Below are 24,539 nucleotides of genomic sequence, written 5' to 3'. Positions count from 1 at the left end.
GCAAATCATAAATAGATTCTGCAGATCCTGGAAAATCCATGTTAACATAGAAAATGCTAGAAGAACTCAAGGTCAGACAGCAACTATGGAAAGGAATAAACTAGTCAACATTTCGCCTGAGTCCTAATTCCTTTCCATAGTTGCTGCCCAATGCACAGAACTGCTCCAGCATTTTGTATGTGTTGCACAGAGTAGGAAAAGGGCATTTGGTTCATCAAGCCCACCCTGACCATACTATCCAAGAGTCCAACAGGCAGCATTCCTGAATGTAAAGGAAAAGTTCCAACCCAAGATTATGAACTGAAGGCAATGAAGTGTAATTTTAGGGCAGAAATGGTAGGGAATAGGGGCTGGGTGAGAAAGAGTTCAAGGAGGGCACAGTAAGGGAAAAGCATACAAGAAACACATTTCTATAAAAGAGGATCTTTATTATTTATTTCTGTAGATTAACAAAATGATCATGCTGAATTTAATTGTGTACAGGATTTACAAAAGAACATTTTCTTCCAATTCACATATTACATTTTATCCTTATTTTAGGCTTGCATGTTATAGCTTATAACAATAGTGGCTTTACAAGCAGCATTTTGAAAACAATTTTTTTTTTAAAGTAACAGTAGCTGAAGCACCAACACACGGCAAAGCAGCCAGATACAACTTTTACATAGCTAGTACCTGTTATCCGAGAAAGAGTGGCTGTTGAAGGAGAGCTGTTTTCTTCCCAAAACGTAAAGATTCAAGAACAAAAGAGACAATGGAGCCTCTATCGGTCTGGAGACTGCAGAGAAATCTTAGGACAGAGGACTTTGTAGCATATTGACATGGATAATTTAATTGCTTGGTGAATAACTATGGAGAAGGAAAGTTTTCTTTTAATCGTATAAAATATTCAATGAGCTTCAATGTTCAAATCTCGTGTACACTGAAATACAGTGAAACAAATTGTTTGCATCAGCAACCAATACAGTCCAAGGATGTGCTGGGATCGCACTGCAAGTGTTGCCATGCTTCCAACACCAACATAGCTTGCCCACAACTTACTAATCTAAACCAGCATGTCTTTGGAATGTGGGAGGAAACAGGGGCATCCGGAGGAAATCCATGTGTTCAGCAGAAAACAAAGTACTTCCAGTCAATGACAGAAATGAAACCCAATCACAGATGCTGTAAAGCGTTACGCTAACTGCTGTACTACCATTACTTTGGTCAGCTAGAGGTTACAATAACCAAACACCCACTGTTCATGTTAGTAATCTCCATGTCAAGCCATCATAAATCTACATGGGCAATTATGGTTTGTCTGACATAAAATGTACATGTGTTGAGATACACCATCAAGAAATATCTATAGAGACAGAGCTCAGTGTTGTTCCTACATTGAAGTTTTACCAGCAAAAATGCTAAAACTTCTTACCCAGTGGAGCTTTGGGAGTACCTTCACCACATTATCTGCAGTGCAAGAAAGTAGCTAACTACTACATTCAGAGACAGTTAGGGAGAAAGATTAATTAGTGGTCTTGCCAACCACATCTACATCTAGAAAAAATAAACCTGCCTTTCCACATCCAACATGGCTTAACAAGAGCTCCCTTCAATGTGATTCTAGACCAGAATGATTTTCACTTTCTGGAATCGTTCTCTTCCCTTATCAATTATTTTAAAAACTTTGTTTAGAGATACAGTGCAGAATAGGCCCTTCTAGCCCAATAAGCTGTGCTGCCCAGCAACCCACCTGTTTTACACTAATCTAATCATGGGACAATGTACAAGACCAATTAACCTACTAATCAGTAGGTCTTAAGACTGTGGGAGGAAACCAATAGAAACCCAAATGATCATGGGAAGAATGTATATATTCCTCGCAGAAAGTACTGGAATTAACTCCAACACCCCAAGCTGCAAGTGTTACACTAACCGCTATGCTACTGGGTGCCCACCATTATTATACGGGAATTTATAACTAAGAGATTTGGGATGGGGAAGGGATAAAGAAGAGGAGCAATTAATGCAATTTCCTCTTGCCCTATCCACTGCATTACAAACCAATGATTTAGAATACATTGGCTACAGTTTCCTGTAATTAGGTCCAGCAGTCTGTGGCAATCTAGGTTTGTTACCATGGGACAACAGTTTGTTCCTTTGATTGTAATTACTCTTAGTTTTTATGTGCAATTGAAAATCCGTTAACAGTTAAGTGACACCTCCCCCATGTTATAAAGATGTAGGAGGAAGCAATGTAATTTATAACTTGTGTGCAAGGGCAACTAGGTGTACATGTTTAAAAAAAAGTGAAGGCACAAATTAAGAGGCATATAATGAGTAGCTTTAAGCAGTTGGCTGGTGTAGTGTGGAGAGAGTGAAAATTCATATTCTCCAGTGATTTCGATTGTGATCAAACTCATGAAATCCTGTACAAAAATTGAGATCTGATAGTTTAAAAGAGTTAGAACTGAAGAAAATTTCAAGGCGTTACAAAAGCATTTTTAACGACCTGAAAACAAGAATGTGGATGCATTTTTTAAAAAATCCTATTAAGTTCTTTCTTATCTACCATCCAAAATTAATTTCTTCCGAACTATTGGCTCAAAAGCAGTAGAATTTAAATGCCTAGAGTAACACATGCAAAATACTGGAGGGACTCAACAGGATGGCAGCATCTATGGAGGGCAATAAGCAGTGACATTTTGGGTCCAGACCTATCTTCAGGCCTGAAACATTTATTGTTTATTACCCTCCACAGATACCGTTTCATTCCATCAGCATTTAGTGTGGGTTGCTGTGGATTTCCAGCAGAATCTTGTGTTTATGAATTCAAATTCCTACTGCCTTGAATGTTTGTTTTGAAAGAGAGGAAGTTACAGAGAAGAGGGAAACATGATTGGAGCATTCCAGGAAAGCTCCAGTTAAAGGACCAACACGGCTGTCAGATGGTTGCCTTTGTGAGGCTTCTATACAGTAAATATTTAATTTAAATCCAATACCAAGCAGGGAGTTGATGAGACTTTTGTTTCAAAGTTACAACAGGTTAGGAAGCAAAACAAGCACAATGTAAATATCTTCAATAGTAAAATAAACTAAATAAATACCAGAGGAGAGCAGCAATGGATTACCAAGCTCTTTCAAACACGCAATGGCTTCATGGTTCTATGGCAAAATAGTGTTTAAAGAACTGACAGAAGTCAGTACATGGACTAACCCATCTTACCCAGAGATACGACTCTATACACAAACAACTGTCAAGGCATTGTTTTCCAATTAGTCACCTTGCTGAATAATTGTGATCATTTCTGTATAGTGAAGGATTGCAGACCCGTGATCGCTTTTCCAAGAATCAGAGCATGGATATCATGAGTACCTGAGGAATGAAGCAGTGAAGGAGAAATTGTTAAAACACAAGAGATTCTGCAGATGCAGGAATGCTTGAGCAACACATAGATGGAGATTAGACTGGTATGTGGGACCTAGAGTAGTGCAAGGCAGCCTGTTATGGACAGTCAAGTCAACCAAGAGGCACCTTATGTTTATAAGATTGAGAGGCATATCGTTGAGAGACAGTTTCTTTCTTTCGGGATTCAAGTGTCTAACATTAGAGGGCAGAATTTAAGGTGAGAAATGACAAGTTTAAAGGAGGTTTACAGGTTAAGAATTTTTTCTTGCACAGAGAATTGTGGCACCTGGAATGCACCACCCAGGGTAGTGGTGGCAGCAAATACAATGTAAGTATTTAAGAAGCTTTTAGGCAGGGACATGAATATGCAGGGTATGGAGAAAATATAGACTTGCGTAGGCAGAAGGAATTAGGTACTTAATTAGGCAGAAGGAACTCTGGGTATTTAATTAGTATCCCACATCATGATGGGCTGAAGAGCCTGTTCCTATGCTTTATGGTCTACATTCTATTGGAGGTGACTTACCAATGTCATAACTATTCATAAATCTCAACGAGAAGCACAGCAGTTCACAGAGGCTTTGAGAAAAGCAGCTCTATCATCCACAAGTTTAACATGAGATACTCCAGAAATGTGGTGTCAATTGGATTGGCAACAACAGTACAGAACAAAGTTGAGACCACACACTTCAGTGAAATGTTCAATAGGTCTATACAGTAAACTTTTGCTACTTATAGAATTGCTCAATGATTGAATCCAATACAAACTGAGTCAGATGCTTTGAGAAAGGATCACTTTGCACAATGGAGGCTGTTCTGAAGTCTGACAATCCTCTGAATGATGTTACAAGTGTGGAATTAGCCTCATCCAGCACAGAGTGCAACAGGACGTGCAGGAAACAGTGATGGCAAATTGACAATACAGAAAAGAAAGGTTAACCAAGATGACTGTTTCCAAGGATAGTAGCAGGAAAGATGAATTGTCCGTGTATCAAGAGAAGTGCATTGCATGTGACTGCAAGAAATTGCAGAGTGTTGTGGACACAAGTCAGCATATCACAGGAACCCCTATGGACTCTACTTCTTAACCTCAGTAAAGCAGCTAGCATAAACAAAGACTCCACCCACCCTGGACATACTCTCTTCTCCTCTCTCACTGGGCAGAAGATACAAAGAAACATAGAAAACATACAGCACAATACAGGCCCTTCAGCCCACAAAGCTATGCCTAACATGTCCTTACCTTAGAAATTACCTAGGGTTACCCATAGCCCTCCTTTCCTGAGCTCCATGTACCTGTTCAGGAGTCTTTTAAATGATCTTACCATATCCGCCTCTACCACCATCACCGGCAGCCCATTTCACGCACTCACGACTCTGTAAAAAAACTTCTGTACCTACTTCCAGGCACCTTAAAATTGCCCTCTCGTGCTAGCCATTCCAGCCCTGGGAAAAAGCCTCTGACTATCCGCACGATCAATGCCTCTCATCATCTTCTACACCTCTAACAGGTCACCTCTCATCCTCAGTTGCTCCAAGGAGAAAAGGCTGAGTTCACTCAACCTATTCTCACAAGGCATGCTCCCCAATCCAGGCAACATCCTTGTAAATCTGCCCTGCACCCTTTCTATGGCTTCCACATCCTTCCTGTAGGGAGGCAACTAGAACTGAGCATAGTACTCCAAGTGGGGTCTGACCAGGGTCCTATATAGCTGCAACATTACCTCTCAGCTCCTAAACTCAATCCCACGATTGATGAAAGCCAATGCACCATATGCTTTCTTAACCACAGAGTCAACCTGCACAGCTTTGAGTGTCCTATGGACTCAGACCCCAAGATCCCTCTGATCCTCCACAATGCCAAGTCTTACCATTAATGCTATATTCTGCCATATTTGACCTACCAAAATGAACCACCTCACACTTATCTGGGTTGAACTCCATCTGCCACTTCTCAGCCCAGTTTTGCATCCTGTCAATATCCCCCTGTAACCTCTGACAGCCCTCCATGCTATCCACAACACCCCCAATCTTTGTCTTCAGCAAATTTACTAACCCATTCCTCCACTTCTTCATCCAGATCATTTATAAAAATCGCAAAGAGCAGAGGTCCCAGAACAGATCCCTGAGGCACAACACTGGTGACCGACCTCCATGCAAAATATGACCCGTCTACAACCACACATTGCCTTCTGTGGGCAAGCCAGTTCTGGATCCACAAAGTGTCAGACTGAAGGACAGCTTCTATCCCACTGTTATCAGACTCTTTGCTTCATGTGTTTCATTATGATCTTACACTTCATCGTTTACTTGTACTGCATTTTTTAGTATCTTTTACACTTTATCTTACATTGCATTTGTTTTACCTTATTCTAACTCAATACACTGTGTGATTTGATTTATATGAATAGTATGCAAGACAATCTTTTCACTACATGCCAGTACATGAGACAATAATAAACCAATTCAAGGAGCAATGGATTGAACACCAGCCACTGGTGTTGTGGTTCATCAGTTTTCATTCTTTTACTCTGACAATGCAACAGTAAAAACACAATTGAATGGTCTGATGGGACAGGAGAGAGCGAGAGTTATACGCAAGCAAACTAGGAGTCCACCATTCCACCCTTCAAGGCTATTAGACAAACTGGATCAATACCATTTCCCTGTTTATTTTCTCTCATGTCCCTATGTCTCTTTATTACACATCTACACTAGGTAAATTTACAATAACCAGTTCATCTCCCAGCCATGTCTCTGGGACGTAGGAGGAGACTGGTATACAAGTGTGGGCCTCATGTACTCACAGAAGAACAAACAAACTTCACCTAAATAGCACTCAAGATTGGGATCAGTGTAATAAATCGCTGCTTCCAATTAACCCTTGATTTGTACCCAGAATCAAATCTTCCATATCAATGCAGCAGCATTAGGAGAAAATGGGGAGTTTTTATGTGCAAAACATGCCTGGACTTTGAGGTCCCTCACCTTCATATGTGTTCACAGCCTCCAGATTCATGACATGCCGAATCACATGGTACTCGTCAGAAATTCCATTCCCGCCCAGCATGTCACGAGCTTGCCGGGCAATATCCAGAGCCTTCCCACAGGAATTCCGTTTTAACATTGAGATCATTTCAGGCGTGGCTCTAAGGAGAATGAAAGGAAACAACAGGTCAACAAGTGACCGGAGGCACTTTGCTCTTGCCCAATCTGGTTGTGTTTGCAGTTGTAATCTGTACACACTTATCTTCATCCTTTAAACGCCCCAGCTGTACACATGCATGGAGCCCCAGTGTGATCTCAGTCAACATGTCTGCCAGTTTCTTCTGGACAAGCTGGTTACGAGCAAGAGGAACACCAAACTGAATCCTGTAATGGTACAAAAAAAAAATCTTGAAAAAAAAACATCACAATAAGTAATACCTCACGTTCTCTTTCAGGCAGGCACTAATCATAAGATATAGGAGCAGAATTAGGCCACTTGGTTCATCGAGTCATTACCACTAACAACTACTAAGAAGTTGCTGCTGGTTATTATTATAGGTGGTGATCATCATTATCTAGACAGACTGCCAGATTTACACAGATGTTACCAGAATTCAAGGGCCGGAGTTACAGGGAGAAGCTGAACTTTTACTTGGAGCGCAAGAAACTCTGGGGTGACCTTAGAGATGTGCATAAAATCATGAGGGGCATAGACAGGATGCATGTGCACAAACAGGATTGGAAAATCAAGAACTAGAGTCCAAGGATTTAAGAAGGACCTGAGATTCCTGAATGATGGCGAAGAAAGAGGTGTAGAGGCAGGTGTAGCACTTTTCCTGCTCAGTATTAGATCCTGGGTGCAAATGCCTTAAGAAAAGACAAGACTCCAGCTGTCCAGAGCAGCTTCCAATCTCCTTTTACAGCACTTGCTGCACCTTGCAAATGCAAGGTGGAATGACATACCGATTCAGGTCATTGCAGTGTTTAATATCACATTCCTCTCTCCCCCCATCCTCCAATCCATTTACCTATCCAGTGCATACTGCCGAGCTGTTTCCAGACAGAACTCAGCAGCTCCCAGGGCACCCCAGGCAATTCCATACCGTGCATTGTTCAAACACCCAAAGGGACCCTGGAAGAGTAAAAGAGAAACAGAAACTTTACAGAATTCATTAGAGCTCAGATATACCCTGTGGGAGAGAGAATGAAAAGCTAGTAGAATGGTCCAACAACAACTTATAATGCAACATCAGCTAAACCAAATAGCTGATTATTAACTACAGGAGCAAGAAGTTGGAGGTCCATGAGCCAGTCCTTGTTAGGGTATGGAGGTGGCGAGGGTCAGTAACTTCAGTAACTTTAAATTCCTTGGAATGATCAGACAGAGGATCTGTCCTGGAATCAACACGCAAGTGCCAACAAAAAGAATTCACAGCACAGCCTCTACTTCCTTAGAAGTTTGCGTAGATTCAGCATTCCACATAAAACTTTAGCAAACTTCAGTAGATGTATAGTGCAGAGCATCTTAACTGTTTGTATCATGTCTGGTATGGAAATACTAATGCCCAGAAATGGAAAAGTCTACAAAATGTGTGGACACAGCCCAGACCATTAGAGGGAAAGCCCACCTCATCATTGAGGGCATTTACAAGGAGCACTGCCACAAGAAAATTGCATTCATCAAAGACCTCCATCATCCAGGCCATTTTCTCTTCTTGCTATTACCATCGGTAAGGATGTACAGGAGTGTTAGATTCTACACCACCAGGTTTAGAAACAGTTATTACCCTTTGAACATCAGGCTCTTGAATCAGTGTAGTTAACTTCAACTTTGAACTGATTCCACAATCTACAGATTCCCTTTCAAGGACTCTACAACTCGTATTGGTATTATTTATTTACTAATTTGCACTATCTGTCTTCCTTTGCAAATTGGTTGTTTGTCAATCTTTATGTATAGTTTTTCAGAAAATTCTATTGTATTTCTTTATTTTCCTGTAAATGCCTGGAAGCAGAAGAATATCAAAGTAGTATGCGGTACTTTGATAATATATTTACCTTGCCTTTGATTCAGTCCAAGGTTCAGTACTAACTAGTGGAATTTTAACAGAAAGAGAGAAATAACAGGTCAAAAGGTACACATTCTTGCTCTCCTGAGCAATGATTTCAGGAACATTCAAACATAAGCAAAGAAAAATCAACCTAGTACCTATTACGACTTCAGAACATGGAGCTTCTGACAAAGGTGTGCTGAGATTTGGTTAGGGACTAGCTTTATTTGTCACATGTAAACTGAATCAAAGCATATAGTGAAATAGACCTGCTGAGTTCCTACAGCATTTTGTGTGTGTTGCCTGAATTTCCAGCATTTGCAGATTTTTTCTTGTTTGTAACAGTACATTGTTTACATTAACAGCCAAGGATGTTCTTGGGGCAGCCTCCAGGCGTCATCATGTTTCTGGCACCAACATAGCATGCCCACAACTTACTGATCTTAACCATATGTATTTTGACTGAGTGAGAAAACTGGATCACCCAGATGAAGCCCATGAAGTCACGGGGAAAATGTACGAACACCTTACAGCAGGGGCAGGAATTAAACTCGGATCACTGGCACTATAAAGCATTGTGCTAACTGCTAAAATACCGCATCACCCCCATTAATAAAATGTTACAAAAATAAATAAATAGCGCAAGAGAAATAACGAGGTAGTGTTCGTGGACCATTCAGAATTCCGATAATAGAACACATGAAGCTGTTTCTAAAATATTGTATGTGTCTGCAGGGAGATCAGACCTGGGAAATGAATGTACAAGGGTATACGTGCTATCGTAGGGACAGAAATGTGGGCAGACGGGGTGGGGTGGCCCTGTTGGTGAGGAATGAGATTCAGTCCTTTGCAAGGGGGGGACATAGGATCAGGAGTAGAGTCTGTGTGGATAGAACTGAGGAACAGTAAGGGCAAAAGGACCCAAATGGGTGTTGTCTACAGGCCACCAAACAGTAGCATGGATATTGGGTGCAAGTTGAATAGGGAGTTAACATTGGCATGTGGCAAAGGTAATATCGCAGTAGTTATGGGATTTCAACATGCAGGTGAACTGGGAGAATCAGGTTGGTGCTGGACCCCAGGATAGGGAGTTTGTAGAGTGCCTACGGGATGCATTCTTGGAACAGCTTGTACGAGAGCTGACCAGGGACAAGACTATTCTGGATTTAGTGTTATGTAATGAACAGGATTTGATAAGCGATCTTGCAGTAAAGGAGCTATTAGGAGGTAGTGATCATAATAAGTTTTTATCTGCAATTTGAGAAGGATAAGGGCAGCTCGGAGGTGTCAGTGTTGCAGTTGAACAGGGGAAACTATGGAGCCATGAGGGAGGAGCTGGCCAAAGTTGACTGGACGGATATCCTAGCAGAAAAGACAGTGGAACAGCAATGGCAGGTATTCTTGGGAATAATGCACAAGGTGCAAAATCAGTTTATCCCCCGGAGAAGGAAGGATTCAAAGGGGGGAAAGGGGCCACAGTGGTTGACAAAGGAAGTCAGAGATTGCATAGCATTAAAAAAAAAGGAAGTATGACAGAGCTAAGGTGAGTGGGAGGACAGATGATTGGGAAGTTTTTAAGGAACAACAGAACTTAACTAAAAAGGCAATACAGGGAGGAAAAAATGAGGTACGAACGCAAGCTAGCCAGGAATATAAAGGAAGATAGCAAAAGCTTTTTTTTTTAGGTATGTGAAGAGAAAGAAGATAGTTAAGAACAATGTTGGGCCCTTGAAGAATGAATTGGGTGAAATTGTTATGGGAAACAGAAATGGCAGAAGAATTTAATGAGTACTTTAGATTTGTCTTCACTAAGGAAGACACAGGCAATCTCCCAGATGTGTGGATGGGCCAAGGACATAGGGTAACAGAGGAAATGAAACAGATTGACATTAGGAAGGAAATGGTGCTGAGTAGACTGATGGGACTGAAGGCTGACAAATCCCCAGGTCCTGATGGTCTGCATCCTAGGGTACTAAAGGAGGTGGCCCTGGAAATTGTGGATGCATTGGTAATCATTTCCCAATGTTACTTAGATTCAGGATCAGTTCCTGAGGATTGGAGAATGGCTAATGTTATCCCACTTTTTAAGAAAGGAGGGAGGGAGAAAACAGAGAACTATCGACCTGTCAGCCTAACATCAGTAGTGGGGAAGATGCTAGAGTCCATTATTAAAGATGAAATAGTGGCATATCTAGATAGCAGTGATAGGATTGGGCCGAGCCAGCATGGATTTACCAAGGGTATTGGAGTTTTTCGAGGATGTAACCAGGAAGTTAGACAGGGGAGATCCAGTGGATGTAGTGTACCTCGATTTTCAGAAGGCATTTGATAAGGTCCCACATAGGAGATTGGTGGGTAAAATCAAAGCTCATGGCATTGGGGGGAAGACATTGACATGGATAGAAAACTGGTTGGCAGATAGAAAGCAAAGGGTAGCGGTGAATGGGTGTTTCTCAGAATGGCAGGTGGTGACTAGTGGGGTGCCACAGGGCTCGGTATTGGGACCACAGCTGTTTACCATTTACGTTAACGATTTGGATGAAGGCATAGAAAATAACATCAGCAAATTTGCTGATGATACTAAGCTGGGTGGCAGTGTGACATGTGATGAGGATGTTAGGAGAATTCAGGGTGACTTGGATAGGCTGGGTGAGTGGGCAGATACTTGGCAGATGGCGTTTAATGTGAATAAGTGTGAGGTTATCCACTTTGGGAGTAAGAACAGGAAGGCAGATTATTATCTGAATGGTGTAGAGTTGGGTAAGGGAGAAATACAAAGAGATCTCGGAGTCCTTGTTCATCAGTCACTGAAGGTGAATGAGCAAGTGCAGCAGGCAGTGAAGAAGGCTAATGGAATGTTGGCCTTTATTACAAAGGGAATTGAGTACAAGAGCAAAGAAATCCTCTTGCATTTGTACAGACCCCTGGTGAGACCACACCTGGAGTATTGTGTACAGTTTTGGTCTCCAGGGTTAAGGAAGGTCATCCTGGCTGTAGAGGAAGTGCAGCGTAGATTCACGAGGTTAATTCCTGGGATGTCTGGACTGTCTTACGCAGAGAGGTTAGAGAGACTGGGCTTGTACACGCTGGAATTAAGGAGATTGAGAGGGGATCTGATTGAAACATATAAGATTATTAAGGGATTGGACAAGATAGAGGCAGGAAATATGTTCCAGATGCTGGGAGAGTTCAGTACCAGAGGGCATGGTTTGAGAATAAGGGGTAGGTCATTTAGGACAGAGTTAAGGAAAAACTTCTTCTCCCAGAGAGTTGTGGGGGTCTGGAATGCACTGCCTCGGAAGGTAGTGGAGGCCAATTCTCTGGATGCTTTCAAGAAGGAGCTAGATAGTTATCTTATGGATAGGGGAAATCAAGGGATATGGGGACAAGGCAGGAACCGGGTATTGATAGTAGATGATCAGCCATGATCTCAAAATGGCGGTGCAGGCTCGAAGCGCCGAATGGTCTACTTCTGCGTCTATTGTCTTCAGGCTGCTATACCTCGTTCTCAATGGTAGTAACAAGAAGGCGTGTCTCAGATGGTGAGAGTCCTTAATGAGTCCTTTTTGAGGCATGGCCTTGTGAAGATGTCCTCGATGGTGGGAAGAGTTATGCCTGTGATAAAGCTGGCTGAGTCTACAACATTTTGGGAATTATCTGGGAGAACCCATCTGTCATAGGAGAATCTGCAAACTCCACACAGACAGTATCCAAGGTCAAGATCGAGCCTGGGTCCCTGAAGTAGCGGTGCTAACTGCCAGTTACTGAATTTCATCATCATCATTATGTGTCGTATGACATGAACGATCATGGTCTTCTGTCTTTTGGCCCCATTATGTTGTTGTTCTTATTCTTTTCTCTATCCATGACCATAATTGTTCTTAGCAAATGTTTCTACAGAATTGGTTTGCCATTGCCTTCTTCTGAACAGTGTGACCCCAGCCATTATCAATACTCCAAAGACTGTTTGCCTAGAGTCAGTGGTTGCATAACCAGGACTTGTGATATGCACCAGCTGTCATACAGCTGTCCAGCAACTGCTCCCATGGCTTCATGTGACCCTGATTCTGGGGAGGACTAAGCAGGTACACCTTGCCCAAGGGTGACCTGCAGGCTAGTGGAGAGGAGTCCCTTACACCTACCCTGCCACCCTTTACACCACTGAATTTGTACTGCTTTACTCAACAGCAAGATGTAACCCCCAATCACACCATGTTAGTACACAAGACCAAAAGACACGTCCTTATATTGAGGCTGTGCCTTCTGCTCCTGGTCTCCCTCACTATTAGAAACATCCTCTCCACATGCACTCTATCTCAGCCTTTCAATATTCAATAGATTTCAAGGAGATCCCTCTCATTCTACTAAACTCCAGTGAGTACAAGCCCAGGGACATCAAACTCTCCTCAAATGTTAGCCTGTTCATTCCCGGGATTATTCTCATGAACCTTCTCTGGATCCGCCCCAGACTATTCATTCAAAAGCCTATTATTTACAGGGACCCTGCTCTAATGACAGAGTCACTCACCCTGAGTCCCACTGCATTGGGAAGCAGATTTTCAGCAGGAACCTCAACGTCCTCCATCAGAATCATCCCAGTGGACGAGGCCCGCAACGAGAACTTGCCTTCGATCTTTGGCATGGTCAGGCCTTTCATTTCCTTCTCCAGCAGGAAGCCACGTACTTTCCCATCGTCACATTTAGCCCAGACCACACAGATGTCAGCCATGGGCGAGTTAGTAATCCTGGCAGGAGAAACAGGCACAACTTTTCACAAGTGTTTTTCTTTTCCAATCAAGAACACAAAACACATGAGCAGAATTAGGCCATTAGCCCCAACCAAGTCTGATCACCATGGCTGATTTATTATCCCTCTCAACCCCATTATCCTGTCTTCTCTGTCACCTTTAACACCCTTATTAATGAAGAACCTATCAACCTCTGCTTTAAATACACCTAATGACTTGATCTCCACTGCCATCTCTGGCAATGAATTCCACAGATTCACCAGTCTAACCCTCCATTCACCACCTCTGTTCTAAAGGGATGCCCTTATATTCTGAGGCTTGCCCTCTGGTCCTAGACTCACTCACTATGGGAAACATCCTCTCCATGTCCACTCTTTCTATGTCTTTCAATATTTGTTAAGTTTAAATGAGACCACCACTCTGCTAAACACCAGTGAGTATAGGTCCAGAGCCATCAAACACTCCTCGTACATTCCAAGAGGACCACAGCCTTTCATGGTTTGGAGGCTTGTGTGCTTCAATGACCCAGAGAGCTACAGTGGCTGGAGTCAGGGCTTAATGCTTTGGCTCTTGGTAGTGTCACCCATGCCAAACAGGTAAAAGGCAGAGGCCAGACTAAGAGTCATCCACTTGTCCTCCAGGTTCAAGGGTTCAGCTCAGGACGAACAACCCTGACTGGTAAAACAAAAATAGTTATGGAAACAGCAATGAAGAATCCATCAATATCTAAGTGTAATGGTATTAGAAACACAGAAAACCGACAGCACAATACAGGCCCTTTGGCCCACAAAGTTGTGCCAAACATGTCCCTACCTTAGAAATTACTAGGGTTACCCATAGCCCTCTATTTTTTTAAACTCCATGTACCTATCCAAAAGTCTCTTAAAAGACCCTATCTTATCCGCCTCCACCACCGTTACCGGCAGCCCATTCCACGTACTCACCACTCTGCATTAAAAAAAACTTACCCTTGACATCTCCTCTGTACCTACTCCCCAGCACCTTAAACCTGTGCTCTCTTGTGGCAGCCATTTCAGCCCTGGGAAAAAGCCTCTGACCATCCACATGATCAATGCCTCTCATCATCTTATACACCTCTCATCCTCCGTCGAGTATTCCTGAGTATCCACCCTGAACTTGCACGACTGATAGTAGTGAAAACCAAGAAGAAGCTACTGACACAATGAAGGAAACTATGAACACCGCCAGAGATGGCGGATCTTTATTGCTGCCCTAATCACCAGAAGCATAACAGGCAGTAAGTACGCTCTCAGGTCAAGTGAAAACCTTGGACCCCAAGTCTGTCACTCAGATTATCTCACATCTTGACAGCAAGTACTCTGTACAAATTGTGAGCCCTTGCAATTTAGGTAATCAATAGTAAACTTGTACAGCCTCCAACCACCTCTGTATTAGAATGAAGGAAAAAATGCAATCGATATTACACCACATTACCAGGTCTTTGATCCATTTAGTGTGTAGGTGTTACTGCTAGTGTTGAACCTCGCCCTGGTTTCCATGCCTGAAGGATCACTTCCGTGATTTGGTTCTGTCAGACCAAAGCAACCCAACAATTCCCCTTTGGCTGCAGGGACGCAAGGACAGAGAAACAAGATGAGCGATTACATTAAGGCAGGTTACAGCCAAGCCAGATTCACTGCATGTACATTGAAACATATAGTGAGATGCATTGTTTTGTATTAACAACCACACAACAACAACCACCACCAAGGATATGCTAGGGGTAGCCTGCAAGTGTCACCACACATACCAGCACTAACATACCATTCCCACTATGTTCAGCAGAATAATACAAGTGGCAACAGAATAAGCTCCTTTTCAATCCACACACACACAAAGATGTAAACTTTTTTTGTGGGAATGCTGTTTTTCTTTCTTCTTTAAAGTTGATTCAACAAGAGACAGTTCAAATTAAAATATTGCAATAGAATTACAATAAAAATTGTGTCCAAGACAGACATCCACCACTAAGCAAGCTAGAGTGCCCATACAGATATCAACTTAACAAGTATATGGGTGATGCTTCTGTACAAAATCAATTATTTCATAGTTCATTGTAAAGGAACCATGAGCTTATGCACTAGTCATTAATCAGAGATAGTGACTAACCCAGCTTTGGAAGGTACCGCTGTTTCTGTTCTTCTGTGCCATAGGCAGCAATTGGATACATGACAAGGGAGGACTGGACACTCATCACAGAGCGGTAGCTACTGTCTACACGTTCGACTTCCCGTGCGATTAGTCCATAGGACACGTAGGAGGTCCCTGCACAACCATAGCCTGTAAACAGAACCTACTATTAGACTCCCAATTTCAGTATCTACCCAGTCAAAAAAAATGAAACTGTGGCGACCCACTTCCTAGCGCACTCGAACCGGCTCAAAAATAGCCAGCGCGCCGGCACAAAGGCCAGGTCTGCTTCACCAACAAAGGGAAAAGCCTGCGGGGGATTGTGAGTACGTGCCCTTTACAGCATCCACGCCCGGGGAGGGCGGGATGAGGGAGGCTTTAAAGCAAGGCTGTGAAGTTCGAATAAAATCTTCTTTAATTGCAGTTTACCGACTCCGTATCGTTATTTTAGCGCTGCGTGTAGCACACCGCTACAATTGGTGACCCCGACGGTCCAAACGATTTTTGGACCGGAGATGACCGACGCCGCATCTGTTCATGCAGTTTCGTTGAAACTGCCAAGCTTCTGGACGCTGCGACCTCACCTCTGGTTTCAGCAAGCAGAAGCCCAATTCCACGTTCGGCAGATAACCTCAGAGGACACACGTTACTACTACGTGGTGAGCTCCCTCGACCAGGACACAGCGGCCCAGGTTGTGGAGTACGTACAGTCTCCCCCAGCGGACGGCAAGTACACGGAATTCAAAGCCCTGCTCCTAAGGACTTTTGGACTCTCACGGTGCGAGCGGGCTGCCCGTTTACTGCACCTGGATGGCTTGGGAGACAGACCTCCATCGGCTTTAATGAATGAGATGTTGTCTCTGGCCGACGGACACACACCCTGCCTCATGATTGAGCAGGCATTCCTGGAGCAGCTGCCCGAGGACATACGCCTGCTGCTGTCCGACGCGGATTTCAGCGACCCCCGGAAGATGGCAGCCCGGGCGGACTTGCTGTGGAACGCCAAGAAGGTGAGTGGGGCGTCCATCGCACAGATCACCAGGCCACACTCCAGGCAGCAAACCAGTCCAGGCCCGGCCGCAGAGCCCGCTAACCCCAGAGGCAGGGGTGGGGAGCCCAACGAACAATGGTGTTTCTACCACCAGCAGTGGGGCTCAGAAGCCCGCCGTTGTCGCCCGCCCTGCCAGTTCCCGGGAAACGCCAGGGCCAGCCGCCGCTGATGGCTACGGCGGCTGGCCATCGGGATAGCCTCCTGTATGTGTGGGACAAGAGGTCGGGACGCCGTTTTTTGGTCGACACTGGTGCCGAGATCAGCGTCTTACCTCCGACGAGTTACGACACCCGCAACAGGGCACCGGGTCCCCCCCCCGAGGGCCGTGAACGGCAGCATGGTAAGGACCTATGGCACCCGTACGGTGCAGCTACAGTTTGGCTCCAGCCGGTTCACGTGGGACTTCACACTGGCCGCCGTAGCCCAACCGCTTCTGGGTGCGGATTTTTTGCGGGCACACAGCCTGCTGGTCAACCTGCCGAGGCAGAGGCTGGTCCACGCCGAGACCTTTCAGATGTTCTCCCTGGGAGAAGCCCAGTTGCCAGCCCCACACCTCGACTCCATCACGCTGTCCGACAACAACTTCACCAGAGTCCTGGCGGATTTCCCATCGGTTCTGGCACCGCAGTTCACGGCAGCCATGCCCCAACACGGTGTACAGCACCACATCCCGACCCAGGGACCACCCCTCCACGCCCGTGCTCGGCGGCTTCCCCCGGACAAGCTCCGACTGGCGAAGGAGGAGTTCAAGAGGATGGAGGAATTGGGGATCATCCGGCGGTCCGACAGCCCATGGGCCTCCCCCCTGCACATGGTGCCCAAAGCGACAGGGGGCTGGAGACCGTGCGGCGACTACCGCAGGCTGAACGAGGCTACCACACCGGACCGCTACCCTGTGCCGCACATTCAGGACTTTGCAGCAAACCTGCACGGCGCACGGATCTTCTCCAAGGTAGATTTCGTCCGAGGATACCATCAAATCCCAATGCATCCGGACGACGTCCCCAAAACGGCTCTAATCACCCCGTTCGGCCTTTTTGAGTTCCTCCGCGTGCCGTTCGGCCTGAAGAATGCCGCACAGACGTTCCAGTGATTAATGGACACGGTGGGACGCGACCTGGACTTCGCATTCATCTATTTGGACGAGATCCTCATAGCCAGCAGCAGTCGTCAGGAGCATCTGTCCCACCTCCGTCAACTCTATGCCCGACTGAGTGAATACGGTCTAACAATCAACCCGGCCAAATGCCAGTTTGGGCTCAACACCATTGACTTCCTGGGCCACAGGATTACTAAAGTTGGGGCAACCCCTCTGCCCGCTAAGGTAGATGCGGTCCGCCATTTCCCCCGACCACCACGATCAAAGGCCTTCAGGAATTCGTAGGTATGGTCAATTTTTACCACTGCTTCCTCCCTTCAGCTGCCTGAATCATGCGCCCCCTGTTCGCCCTGCTGTCAGGTCCGGGCAAGGACATTACCTGGGACGAGGAGTCCGTCGCCGCTTTCATTCAAACGAAGGTAAGCCTTGGCGAATGCCGCGATGCTAGTGCACCCCAGAATGGATGTCCCTACCGCCCTCACAGTGGACGCATCTAACACGGCAGTCGGTGGGGTACTGGAGCAGCTCATCGTGGGTCGCTGGCAACCCCTGGCGTTTTTCAGCAAACACCTGCGGCCACCCGAGCTCAAATACAGTGCTTTCGACCGGGAACTGTTGGCGCTATACCTGGCAATCCGGCATTTCAGGTACTTCTTAGAAGGTAGGCCCTTCACCGCGTTCACGGACCACAAACCGCTTACTTTTACGTTCATGAAGGTGTCCGATCCCTGGTCGTCCCGCCAGCAGCGCCATCTGTCCTACATCTCTGAATACACGACGGACGTCCGGCACGTCTCGGGTAAGGACAATGTCGTGGCGGATGCGCTCTCTCGCCCTAAAATTCATGCCCTTTCCCAAGGGGTAAACTTTGAGGCGCTGGCAGAGGCGCAGCAGGCAGACGAGGAGATCCCGAGTTACAGAACCGCAGTCTCCGGTTTGCAGCTCCAGGACCTCCCCGTAGGCCCAGGTGAGAGGACCCTAACTCTGTGATGTCGCCACCGGCCAGCCCCGTCCCGTCGTCCCGGCACCTTGGCGGCGATGCGTTTTCGACTCCATTCATAACTTGGCGCATCCGGTTGTCCGGATGGTCTCCAGCAGGTTCGTTTGGCACGGACTCCGTAAGCAGGTCAGTGAATGGGCCAGAACGTGCATGCACTGCCAGACGGCCAAGGTGCAGCGGCACACCAAAGCTCTGCTGCAGCAGTTCCACCCCACCCACCGGTGTTTCGACCACATTCACGTGGATATCGTGGGCCCCCTGCCAGTGTCGCGCGGAACCTCCTGACTATTGTGGACTGGTTCACAAGATGGCCAGAGGCAATCCCGCTCACGGACACCACCTCCGAATCTTGCGCCCGGGCACTGATCGCCACCTGGGTGTCCCGCTTTGGTGTACCGGCCCACATTACCTCCGACAGAGGCGCCCAGTTCACCTCCAGCCTGTGGTCAGCTATGGCCAGCCTTTTGGGGACACAGCTGCACCACACCACTGCCTACCACCCACTGTCGAACAGACTAGTGGAGCGTTTCCACCGTCACCTGAAGTCGGCTCTCATGGCCCGCCTGCGAGGAGCTAACTGGGCGGACGAGCTTCCCTGGGTCCTACTGGGCATCCGCATGGCGCCCAAAGACAATCTGCACGCCTCGTCGGCCGAGTTGGTGTACAGCGCACCCCTGGTCATCCCCGGGGAGTTCATACCAGCCCCAAGGGGGCAAGAGGAAGAACCCGCAGCAGTCCTGGGCAGACTACGCGAGAGGCTCGGTGACCTGGCCCCCATACCCACTTCGCAACATGGGCAGAACCCGACCTGCGTACCCAAAGACCTGCAGAACTGTAAGTTTGTGTTTGTACGAAGGGGCGGGCATCGGCCACCACTGCAACGGCCCTACGAGGGGCCGTTTACGGTGCTCAGGAACAACAGGTCCACGTTCGTGCTGGACGTTAGGGGGAGAGAGGAGGTTTTCACGGTGGACCGACTCAAACCGGCCCATGTGGACTTGGCGCAACCGGTCGAGTTTCCGGCACCGCGGCGCAGAGGCCGACCTCCCAAACAGGGTCCGGGGGTCCGGCCCAGACTGTGGCCATTGGGGGGTGTATCGCCGGTTCGGGGGGGGGGGGGGGGGGGTTATGTGGCGACCCACTTCCTAGCGCACTCGAACCGGTTCACAAATAGCCAGCGCGCCGGCACAAAGGCCAAGTCTGCTTCACCAACAAAGGGAAAAGCCTGCGGGGGATTGTGAGTACGTGCCCTTTACAGCATCCACGCCCGGGGAGGGCGGGATGAGGGAGGCTTTAAAGCAAGGCTGTGAAGTTCGAATAAAATCTTCTTTAATTGCAGTTTACCGACTCCGTGTCGTTATTTTAGCGCTGCGTGTAGCACACCGCTACAAAACTGCCTTTAAACCAATACCCAAGTGGTTCCCATTCCATTAAATTGCACTTGGAAAACAAAATGCAGAAATTGACATTGCATGAATTCAAGAAAATCTGCAGATGCTGGAAATCCTGAGCAACACACAAAATGCATGGAGGGAAATTAACATTTTTGGCCAAGATGCACCATCAGGACTGGAAACAAAGGGGCAGATGCTAGGATAAGGTGGTGGAGGAGGGGAAGGAGTACAAACTGGCAAGTGATAGGTGAGACCAAATGAAGGGGAAGGTGGGTTCGTGGGCGGGGATGAAGTAAGAAGCTGGGATGGAACAAATGGAAGAGGAAAAGAGCTGAAGAAGAAAACCAACAAGAGGGGACAATGAACCATGGAAGAAAGGGAAAGGGAAGAAAACCAGAGGAGACGATGGCAGGTGAGAGAAGGGGCAAGAGGGGAACCACAATGGGAATGGAAAATTTAAGATGGGGGGGGGGGGGAGGGAGTGGGGGATGGGGAGAGAGAAATTACCAGAAGTTACAAAAATCAATGTTCGTGCCATTAGGTTGGAGGCTACCTAGACGGAGTATGAGGTGTTGCTCCTCCAAATGAGTGCAGCCTCATTGTAGCAGCTGAGGAGGCCAAAGACAGACAAGTCCAAATGGGAATGAGAAGTCAAATTAAAATATGTGGCCAACGGGAGGCAGATGAAGCGAAATTGCTCGACTGACATAGTTTGTTTATTGGCTCAAGCTTTAAGTTGTCTTTAAACCAATGAATGGTGAAGGCAGGTTCAGAATGTGTGTTACCTTTAATTGTGGAGCCCAAGACTCCCAGCTCGCCCATCTCCTGCAGAATTTCACGGTGAAACACTGGGAAGAGGATGGAAAAATGTGAATGGTTAGAGATACAGTCATCAAATAAACTTGTTTGAAAGTAGACTGAATATAATTAAGTACAATGTTAGATTAACAAATTCACATTAGAGTCACAAAGCACTACAGCACAGAAACAAGTTCCTCAGCTCATTAACTGGTTTTTCTGCCTTGTCCCATTGAGCTGCACCCAGACCATAACTTCCATACCCCTCCCATCCATGTACTTACGCAAACTTCTCTTTAATGTTGCATTCAACTCTACATCCACCACTTCTGCTGTTAACTCATTCCACTCTCACCACCCCGCATGAAGACCCCCTTCAAACATTTCACCTTTCACCCTTAATCTCTGGGTCTAGTCTCAGTGGAAAAATCTGCATGCATTAACCCTATCTATACCCCTAAAATTTTGTACACCTGCATCAATCTTTATTCTCCTATGCTCCAGGGAATAAAGAACTAACAGTTAACCTTTCTCTATAACTCAGGTCCTCAAGTCCCAGCAATATTCTTGTAAATTTTATCTACTCTTTCAATCTTATTGATACCTTTCCTGTAGATGGGTGACCAGAAATACACACAATACTCCAAATTCAGCCTCAACATCTCATACAACTTGGACTTAACATCTCAATTACTGTACACAATGCCCTGATTTATAAAGGCCTGATTTATAAAAGCCAGCCCTGTTGGCTCTGGTCTGGAGGTATCAGGGAAGCAACATAAAAACAAGCCCACCCTCAGAGTTGTGCGTAGTTTGTGATGGGAAACGGACAAGGAAGACGCAGGTAATGTATTTACAGTATGTACAGAAGTGATCCAGGGCAACCAGATCCAAAGGGGTAATCCAAAAAACAAAATTCACAATATGAAAACAGGTCAGAACACAAAGACTACAAGTTTGTTCACGGGGAAATTAACGCGATTTTTCAACTATTGATTCTCCCCAGCAGCTCTCTCTTTCCAGGTTACTTCCCAGATACCAGCTTCTTTAAACTGCGTTCTCCAAATTCTGATTGGAGCCATCCTGACAAGGAGGCAGGATCCAGCTCCCTCTAAACAGAGATTGACAGCGACTCGGCACACCTGAAACTAGCAAAGCTAGATAGAGAGACAGAACCCCCCCCCCTCAAAAAAAACGGGCATGTGGTGTGCAGCATATAACACCTCACCAACAAGAACAAACTTGTCTTGACTTTACAACAAAGTAACACTAACTCATGGACTGAGACAGTGTGTCTACCAATACATTTTTGTTCCCTTTCTTATAACAAATATCAATACAATCATTTTGGCAATCAAAGACCAATGTGTAAGGCGTTGGTTCTGGTTCTACATGAGATATAGAGACACTTTTTCTATGGTGGAGTAGTTACTTTGGTGCTTGTCAAGCTTCTTGGAAAAGTAACTTATGGGGTGTTCAAATACCGTTACCGTCCACCAGCAACAGCACCGCACCCACACCTGCAGTGCTGGCGTCAAGCTCCAGCTTGAAAGACTTGCTGTAATCAGGTGCGGCAAGAACAGGTATGTGGCACAGCAGCATCTTCACATGCTCAAACAAGGCTTGGCACTCGGGTGCACACAAACTTGCGGCAAGAGCTCAGCAGGCTAGTAAGTGGGGACATGACTGTGGAGAAATTTTGACAATAACCATCCATACCAAGAAAACGCTGTATCGGGCACAGGGAAGGAATGTATTGCCTCCACCTTTGCAACAACTGGACGCACTTGACCCTGGCCAACAACTCTGCCCAGACAGGTAACCGAAGCTTTCCCAAATCACACACAACCAAATTAAGGGTCAACAAGGCCTCACCTAAACGCGCGAATACATGCTCAAAGATGTCCATATGCAACAGCCAGTCAGCAGAATAGACCACCAAGTCATCTAAATAAGCCTTGCAGTTAGACACCCCTTCTAAAACTAGGGACACAAATCATTGGAATGTCGCGGGTACATTACACATTCCAAGTGCCCTGATGTAACACTGGAGCAAGTGGTCTGGAGTGAGAAAGGCAGAGATTTCACTGGCAATGGGACCTGCTAATATTCTTTTAACAGGTCAAGCTTACTGACAAACTTGGCTGAACCTACTCTGTCAATGAAACCTCCATACACAGCAGTTGAAGTGTCAGGCACCGTAACAGCATTTACTTTCCAATAATCTGTGTAGAAGCGGACATTTCCATTGCTCATGGGCACCAGGATGCAGGGGAAATCCACGGACTAGAGCTAGGATGGGCTGGCCCATGATTGAGCAAGTAGGTTGCCTCCTGCTGCATCAGCGCTCTTTTGGTGGGGTTCACAGGCTTAGCGCCATTCACAACAATGGCATCTTCCAACACATTCATTCCAGTAGGCACATCGTAAAACAATGCCAGATAATCCTGAATTAATAGTAACAGAGCTGACTTGCAGGGGATCAAGGTGTGACAACTGACCAAGGAGTTCCTGTAACACTGAAGAACTCTGCAATCTGGCACGCTGCTCCAGGGCATTCCACGACACTAGGCCATCATGGAGCCAGCAGCCCCCACTTCCGAAGACGGAACTCCCGATCGTAATATGGCCTTAGCATGTTGATGTGGCACACAGGGGTCTGTCGCCTACGGTCAAGGGTATGAAGATTGTAGTCAGTTTCAGAAAGTTTGCGAGCAATCACCCAAGGTCCTGAAAAGTGAACCTGGAGAGCCGATCCAAATATGGAAAAATTGCCAGACCCAAATCCCCAGGACCAAAGCAGCAAGGCACAGTGCATCTTCATCTCAGCCTCTGAGGATGACAGAGTCTAACTGGCATGTGCACAAGCAGTGCGGAGGCATTCTCTGAACATTGGATGAGGACTTTGGGAAAGCTCTTAACAGCTGCTCTAGTGGCCCTCTAACAGTATGGCCAATGCCCAAGGATTTGCAGTACTGAATCCTAGGGCCTCTTGTACAGTTTTCTGCACTGCAAATAATACAAAAGGAATGCCAGTGTCCCAGTTTCTGCTATGTTCCAAACAACAGACACCCAACGTAGACTTTAGCGCTTGATGAAATCGCTCTAACGTGGTGATAATGCTGCGACTTGGGATGATACGCACTGGAGACCTTATGATGGACTGAAAGTGTGTTCATAACCTGTGCAAACACTCTGGACATCAAATTTGTACCCCAGTCTGTATAACTCTTGGCAGACCAGATGAGGAGAAGAACAGCATCAAGTGTTTAATTGTAACAGGGAAAATGGGTGGCTGCACACATTACGGTCAGCAAAAACCAGTTTCCCAACTTGCTTTTAGGCAAGGGACCTGTGCAATCCACCCACACTCACACCAATGGCTCTCCCATCACAGGAATCAGGTGAAGAGGCATGAGGTATAATCTGGTTAGGTTTAGCTATGTGCTGGCACACTGGACAGGTTCGGCAATAGCCATGGCAGACTTCATTTAGGGCCAAGAGAAGCAGCGTAAAATGCAGTTATGTTTTAGTAACACTCAGGTGTTGGTTATGCGCTAACTGTAACACATACTGTCGGTAATTGGTAGCTATCACAATCTGAAAAACAGCACCCCAGCCCAAGCCATTGGATACAACTGGCACCCACTTACACATAAGCAAGTCATTTCCTCTAAGTAAGCACACTTCTTGCCCCTGACCGTATCACCCTCCCAAGGATCTGCCCGTTGAGTCGCTATCAGCTGCTTGCGATGGAATTTCCTTCGGACCCTTCACTGCAGAGTTCGGCGCTACCGGAGCCCCTGCGACTGAGCCAGGTTGAAGTGACGCAAAGAAGGAGGCGGAGAGATTCATTGCATCTTCAAGTCTG

The 24,539-nt window shown here is 46.1% G+C and overlaps 1 protein-coding gene across 4 annotated transcripts in view; it reads right to left on the bottom strand.

Moving 5' to 3' along the window:
* Window positions 1–407: 407 nt before the first annotated feature.
* The window catches only part of LOC140740087 (glutaryl-CoA dehydrogenase, mitochondrial-like), a 32,981-nt gene continuing 8,849 nt past the window's right edge, over window positions 408–24,539 (bottom strand). For 3 of the 4 annotated variants that reach the window (XM_073068959.1, XM_073068961.1, XM_073068963.1), the window contains exons 4-11: window positions 20,656–20,718; window positions 15,306–15,476; window positions 14,631–14,760; window positions 12,956–13,172; window positions 7,405–7,508; window positions 6,635–6,760; window positions 6,377–6,537; window positions 408–3,355 (exon numbers count right to left, since the gene is read on the bottom strand). In XM_073068959.1, the coding sequence (XP_072925060.1) occupies window positions 3,282–3,355; window positions 6,377–6,537; window positions 6,635–6,760; window positions 7,405–7,508; window positions 12,956–13,172; window positions 14,631–14,760; window positions 15,306–15,476; window positions 20,656–20,718 (1,046 nt within the window). In that variant the 3' untranslated portion in view covers window positions 408–3,281. The remainder of the gene's footprint in view (window positions 3,356–6,376; window positions 6,538–6,634; window positions 6,761–7,404; window positions 7,509–12,955; window positions 13,173–14,630; window positions 14,761–15,305; window positions 15,477–20,655; window positions 20,719–24,539) is intronic. The other variant, XM_073068960.1, reaches the window with a different exon arrangement.

This window comes from Hemitrygon akajei, chromosome 16, assembly GCF_048418815.1.
Source record: "Hemitrygon akajei chromosome 16, sHemAka1.3, whole genome shotgun sequence".
NCBI lineage: Eukaryota > Metazoa > Chordata > Chondrichthyes > Myliobatiformes > Dasyatidae > Hemitrygon > Hemitrygon akajei.
This window is presented reverse-complemented; position numbering and strand designations above follow the sequence as displayed.